The following is a 6,947-nucleotide window of genomic DNA, read 5'->3' on the forward strand; positions in this document are numbered from 1 at the left end:
ATTGTGGTGAATGATTATTTCACGTGTAATTTACATCTGAATTATACTTGTTGAAAAGTAAAAGATGTGCCGTGTGCCATGTGCCCGTGAAAATAGATTTTTCGAGAATTGATGTCATGTGACAAATAAATTATTAACCGGAAGTAGCAGACAACATCATGTGTATGGATATCTAATGGTAAAATATGTGTTTACAGTTTTAAGTTGGGTATGTTAATGTGTTTGCTTGTGAAATTAGACATCATGCATTATTTCCAACTTTCATTAACGAGAATGATTATCGTTTTGAGTTAGAGCAATAGAGGGAGAAATTAGCAAACACTTCGTTATCCCTTCATGCCCTTATTTAGAAGTTTTTGTAATAGTTTATACATAGACAAAAAATTCAATATTTTTATTTTTTCATTCAGAATTTACTCAAACTTCTCCTATCATCTATGTCTAGATAAGGCTGTGCATGGAGTTCAGTCTAATAAATTTATGAAACAAAAAAAAACAATATGCTAGGCTGTTCATTGTGTATAATCAATTTTGAGATTTTGCGCTTGAGATACTCTATATTTTGAGAGTCAAAACAAAAAATATTTCAAGCACCAAATCCCTTAAGGGATTAAACACAACAAACAGCCTAAAAAGGGATTGTGTACAGCTGTACATGTACTTCTTTCTCCTCTTAATTTTTATGCGTATACAAGTACATTTTTGTGTCTCATTAAGGTACTATTGCTAATTTCGATTTTTTTAATGAATATTATTTCTATCAGGGTAAGATCAAGAGGATTTCAGACACTGTAATATTCTTTTTCTTATAAACTACTGGGCACTCATAAAACCTGTAGATACAATCCAAATTACATGTAGATCCATTTTCAACCTTCATTAATAATATGATTTTAGGCTGCATTGTATGCCTAGAAGGGATGGAGCTCTTCGTACTAAAATTAGAAAAAATAGGTGTTAAGCCTCCTAATATTTCATTAAAAAAATCAATCTACTGCTTACATGCCCATGCCATAGTGGGTGGTTTAGCAACATTCAGAAATTTCCCCATCTTATTTGAATTTTAGCTCACAATTCATACTAAATTACTAAAATTCTTATCAAAACAAATTGATCTTCAACCTGCGATAAAAACTATTGATTTACATTACTATCATTCAAAAATATGGTACATAAAATGTACTTTGCATGTCAACTCCAAGGGTTAGTTCATTGATCAGCTGGTGTCTAATTTGCAAAGTCACTTTCCATCCAAGTAGATTTTTCAGAGCTTGTCAATTTCTTACCCCTAGTGATAAAGAGGAGCTTGTGTGCTATGGTGAAGAACTTACAAATGTATGTTGTCTATTTGGTCAGGATAGGGGTGGTCAGAAGGCTTTGATCAGTGAGGTCCAATTCAGGGAGGAGTGGCTGATGTTTAGGCACATCCTACAATGCAGTTTGATTCAAAGGTGTTCAGGTAAATGCTGCTCTGTCTTCATTACCCTCAAAGGACTCCTTTTCAGACTATTCAAATGTCTCCGGGTTTGTCTTCAGTTTGCTCTGTCATTAGTTTATTGTGAGAGAGGGTTCAGTTGGTTTGAAAATTTGATCAAGACGAGTCTCAGGAATAGGCTGAAGGTTTCTTCTGTCAACACTCTTCTACAGATTTGTATACATCCTTAAAAGCTGATGACTTGAAGTCTTCAACTTTGAAAGGGGCTTTTGAGTTGTGGTGTGGTGTCAGGGATAAAAGGCTTCTACATTATAAAGTGATTTACAGTTGTTAGTGCAGACAGCCAGACATTAAATAGTAGGTAACAGACACTGCTTTTTAAGAGTAGCTATGAATAAACATGTTTTGATATGTTCTATTGTACTGTTTTATAGTTCATGCTAACAATCTTTTTTCTTATTTTCTGTATGTTGTATGTTCTTTGTAGTGCTGAGGAATAAAAAAATGATATATGATTAAAATAGTAGTACCAGGATCTTTAACAGGGCTCAAGCTTCTTGAGAAAAGCAGGGAGAAGTGACTTCTCTTTCAGAGAAACGCTAGGGAGAAGTGAATACGTACATGCATCGTTCATTAATGCTTTTTCTTTTTAATTATATGTGTAATATGTTACTTACATGCACACAATATAAGCAGGCATTTTTATATTTTATTTTATTGAGATAAAGTTACTTTTTCTTTAAGCTACTCATGTATGTAACTAAATACTTAGGACAAAATGAATTTAGCCTGCTGACTGAAAGATTGACTGATTATATATATTCTTGAAATTGAATGTCTATATCATTACCCCTTACCAAATTTATTACAGTAAAATTAATATATGATTGAGTTAAGCAAAGCTTCTTGTGTTGCATTGTCCTATTGATTTTGTCTTTTTAGCAGCACTGGAATAGAAAATTACAGGCAGTGACATTCTGTTGGAATTTTATAATGACTCTGGGCAACTATATACCAATAGATCATATATCCCAAAAAGTATACATGTATGTCAGATGTACTGAAGTCATTCTAAACAGTGTGTGTACAAAATAGACTAATGGTAAAAAAATCCTGGCTAAATCCCTGCTAGAAATATGCATCAGTTAGAAGTAAAAGCAGTGACATCCTTCTATTTGATTATTACATGTATTTACATTTTAACTTCCAGACTTCAAAAAAGAAATAATGACTACTGTACAAGGCATTGATAAGATTCCTGATTCTTTGGGATATTTGGTACTAACTGATGATGGAGCCGTCCTAAGTGTAAGTTAAGATACATGTTAGGCCACCCAACATTGTTATTTTTTTCTTTCTTTAGATTTTGGAAGAAGATAAGGAGCAAACAAGAGCTATTTTGTATTTAACTGTCTTTTTGTGGAGTTTGTTTTTCAAGTTGCAGATTTAGAACAAATTTTGCAGCATACATCTGTTTTGTTATTTTGTATTTTGCTTGAAATATCAATTTTAAATCAACTTTAAGAATCAGATACAAGTTCATGAATGACCACAAAAATTACTATACAGAAGTACATTGTATTTATGTAAGTATGTATTGTATTATGGCATTCAGAGTCCTTGTTGCCCTTTGACATACTGAGATACTTAGAGTTGCATGTATGACCCCAAATGTTTGAAAAGATACACTTCTTGAATGTTCACGTTTCCCATTTTAGCATTCGTGCATCGTTTATCTTGCATTTACACATCATTTTGCGCTCCTTTAAATGCACGATAAACGAATGTTCATTTATCCTGCATTTAGTTATCCTGTTAGCGTGCGGGAAACCTAAATGTCTCAAGGAGTTTACATGTAGTACATATATAATTGTATGTATCTTTGTACTATTCCACAAGGTTCAACAAAATGAATGAATTGATTTTGAGGCTATGGACTGGACTGTTCAGGGGAATAGGACCAAATATAAGTATTTTCTTGTACTTTATGTCTTGTTTGACTGACTTCAGACAACAGATTTTTCTTGAACAATTAAAACATTAAATTAGGGGCAATAGGATGTACAAGTATATTTGTAAGTATATTGAAAAATATACTGCAGTTATGAATAATTATAATCAATGTTTATTGTTGTAGTCAGGTGGAGATTTACAAAATGCTGAGTCAATTGCTGAAAGAGTGTTGAATTTAGTACATACTGCCAGCAGAATACAAGTCACACCAGATAGAAAAGATGTTTTTAGAAGAGTTTCTGGTAAATCTTTTTTTATAACCAAAGACCATATGAGTTTTACTACAATCCAGAACTAAACTGGGCATTCTTTGCATTGCTACTTTTGTACAATGAGGCCCATTGATTTATCACAGTTTTTAGATATTCCTTGTTAATTATACTTTGTTTTACCCCATGCAATGCAGTTTTGGTGGTTTAGTATCTTTTTGCCCTCTATCAGTCCTCTCTTTTTCATTGCAATTCCTGAACTGAAACTGAACAAAATTTTATGTAACATGGCATGTAGTAAAGACACAATTTTTTGCATTTTACCTGGAAATTTTAATCCCTTAAGTTTTGTTAAGTTATGCCCCTTTGAATTTACAGTGTAGTTTCCGGAATTGCATGACTGAGGCTTCTTGTCATCATAACACATCTCAGATTATTGAATAGAATTTTATGTGGGGATTGGGAATTTCTGGCTTGAAATGGCCCTTTATCTGAAAGAAATGGTTTCTTTACATATGGCCCCTTCAGATTTTAAATATCTTTGAAATTCTTGAAAATGGCCCCTTCTCAAAATTTACTTCCCAACTACTGTTTATAAAGTTTAGTGTCTGATGGGGACACAATATGCAGTTGTGCATATTACCTGGGCAATTTATGGGAGGTACATGTATACCCATTTGAGCTTAATTTACTGAAACATCTTTTTTAAATGAAACTTCTCCCATCATACAGTGTATGGTGGCCAAATTGTTTTTTAATAATTTACACCCCTAATTTATACAAATCTCCAATTTGAAACTGATTCCTTCATTGTTGGGGTGTTAGATATGTACATGTAAGCATGCCCACTAAGTTCTTTCAACAGTTGTTACGATTATAACAATTTGACAAAAAAAAAACAATGTATATGTTTACCATGTAATATATACATGTATAGACATATAAGATTTTTTCACAGTTAAAATTTTAAGTAGCAGATATAAACCTGTTTGTCTTCCATGATTTTAAACAACGAAGTCTAAACTTCTACATGATTGAAATAGTGATATATAAGCTGGAAAGATGCTTTTTTAAGCATTTAAATTGTACAATGTATCTCATGTTTTCTTTTGTTGGAATGAAGCTTTTTTTGAAAACATTAATTTTTTTTTCAGTGATATGGGACAACTTTATGTATGTAATTACAGTTTCTAACCAGAAGATTTATGTTAGCAAAAGACATTACTCACCACAAGAGCCTGCTGTTGCATAGTAAATCAGTACACATTTGTATGTGTTAAGTTGAATTTTAAAGTTATGTTTTTGAAACAATACTGTCTGACAGAATATGCCTTGATTTAAATTTGTTGTCATATATCTTATACTTGGGCACTGGATGTTGAAAATTTTTGTAGTCAAAGATTTTTTTCATAAAGGATCCAGAAAAAATAGTGCCAATATGACTTAGCAAGTATGGTGTAATTTGGAATATCTCAGTAATGTTTCTATGCAGGTACTTCAACCTTAACTCTGAACCCCCTCTTTTTTTAATTTCTGTCCTTCATAAATTGTCTTGATTATATTGAAACCAGTGTTGGATCCAGAGGGTTCTGGGGTTTGGAACCCCTTTTCTGTCTTTTGTTGGAAAAGTTCTTAATTTCCTGCAAATTTGGGGTGAAAATGAGCAAACACAGCTTTGAAACACCCCCCCTTTTTCCTTAATCTCTGGAATCTGCCCCTTGAAACCTAATCACTTTCTTCAAAATTTGAAATGAAACTAATTTGCAATTCTTATTATAAAAAATGAAGTCTTTGTCAATAGCATGAATAGGTAAAGAAAATTGTTTTTTCATGTATCTACTCTTCTAATCCAGAAATGTTTTTTATCTGATCAGCTGATTTTCTTTTCGTTTTTTTTTACGCTTTGAACAACATGATTCAAAGCTCTATAAAAATATAGAACTATAGAAAAAGTTGTATGGACTTCCTGTATAAAGATTCAAGTTTCCAGCTTTTTCTGACCTTTAAACTGTGTTAAACATGGAGTATACAAAATTAATTAAAAAGTTTTATATTTCCTGAAAAATTCAGGGTATGTTACAGGACATATTTGGTTAATGCATTGAAAGGTATTGAAGCTAAAAATAGCATTTTAAGTTAATGCTTAAAATATGTGGAATATTCTAAAAATGCCTCATTTAATTTTTTTCTCAGTCTCTGAAAACAGTTGATTTTGTACATTTTGAAAAAGTATATTTTCTCAAAAGATTTTTTTGAGATGCCTTGTCCATGTTTGATGAAAATGAAATAGTAAAATAGGTTACTTGATTTTTCATTTTCATAAATTGTTAATTAGTATTTATTCACCATTATAATTGTATATATGAAACACATTTTCATACTAAATAAAATATTGCAAATTTTAGCAAATGAGTTTTTTTCTCAGCCATGGACAGAAAAAGGTATGGTTCAGTATTTCAATGTAGCATTGTTATTTTAAACTGTGCCTGCAGTTGACAAAAGTTACTTGTGCTTGTTGAAAATAAAAACAACAACAAATCACAAGCTCTCCCTAAAGAAGAAAATGATATGCGCCTTAGAGAGGGACCATACTCAAAGTGAATCAAATATCTCAAGAATAATAAGGAAATGTAAATATTTCATAGAAGTGAGATGGAGCAAAGAAATGAAAAACAGAAACTAGTATTTTAAAAAAAAATACACTCAAACTAAATGGAAAATACATTAGGTAAACTGGGCTACAATTTTTTGACATCTTGGAACATGGAGCAGATGCACCGTTCTCTATCATCATTATATATAACTGGTTACCATCACATCAGCCATAACAACACCACCCATATGCTTATTATTACCAAGCATTATTTTCGATTTTTACCTACCCCCGTTGGTCGTCAAACACCAAACGATCTTTTTTTTTCTCCTGCCGAAGGTGAATAGTGCAGCTTCGTTTCTGGGCGGAATGACATTGTCGTTGCAAATATGCAAAACAATTCAAAAGGTTTTGAAGCCAATTTCTGGTATACATGTACATTTGATGGAACCAATATGTGTATATATGGAAAAAGCTTAATGTTCTAATATTCTGCGAGTGTTGCATTTCGAGTGAAACCCATATTCGAAATTACAACAATGTGGTCGTTTCTTCTCCGCCATCTACCCAGTCCCTTGAAAAACGTCGACGTCGTATTCTGTCAACAAACCAGTAATTAACTCTCTTGCATATCAAATAAAAAATAATTCCAATATGTTTTCATGGACAAATCTATATTAGCGACTTTAAATTACTT

The 6,947-nt window shown here is 32.1% G+C and overlaps 1 protein-coding gene across 3 annotated transcripts; it reads left to right on the forward strand.

Annotated features, from left to right (window-relative positions):
* Window positions 1-15: 15 nt before the first annotated feature.
* Window positions 16-6,066, forward strand: LOC148626232 (ragulator complex protein LAMTOR4-like). 3 transcript variants are annotated; one of them, XM_088570063.1, is made up of 5 exons: window positions 16-208; window positions 1,357-1,459; window positions 2,646-2,743; window positions 3,573-3,690; window positions 4,812-6,066. In XM_088570063.1, the coding sequence occupies exons 1-5, from the start codon at window positions 176-178 to the stop codon at window positions 4,907-4,909; spliced, it is 450 nt and encodes a 149-aa protein (XP_088426189.1). In that variant the 5' UTR covers window positions 16-175; the 3' UTR covers window positions 4,910-6,066. The 3 variants fall into 3 exon arrangements, with proteins under 3 accessions (XP_088426189.1, XP_088426191.1, XP_088426190.1); XM_088570065.1 differs by lacking the exon at window positions 1,357-1,459 and having other exon boundaries at window positions 49-178; XM_088570064.1 differs by lacking the exon at window positions 1,357-1,459 and having other exon boundaries at window positions 65-208.
* Window positions 6,067-6,947: the final 881 nt, after the last annotated feature.

This window comes from Perna viridis, chromosome 2 (assembly GCF_037379345.1).
Source record: "Perna viridis isolate PV_CMFRI_1.1 ecotype Kerala chromosome 2, ASM3737934v1, whole genome shotgun sequence".
In the NCBI taxonomy this organism is placed as follows: domain Eukaryota; kingdom Metazoa; phylum Mollusca; class Bivalvia; order Mytilida; family Mytilidae; genus Perna; species Perna viridis.

What these genes read in the sequence shown, in the direction of transcription:
- LOC148626232 (XM_088570063.1), top strand. Translation starts at nt 176, where the DNA reads ATGGTAAAATATGTGTTTACAGTTTTAAGTTGG. An exon ending in TGTTTACAGTTTTAAGTTGG is followed by an intron (nt 209 to 1,356) that starts GTATGTTAATGT and finishes CTATTTGGTCAG; the next exon opens with GATAGGGGTGGTCAGAAGGC. An exon ending in TGTTTTTAGAAGAGTTTCTG is followed by an intron (nt 3,691 to 4,811) that starts GTAAATCTTTTT and finishes TTTTTTTTTCAG; the next exon opens with TGATATGGGACAACTTTATG.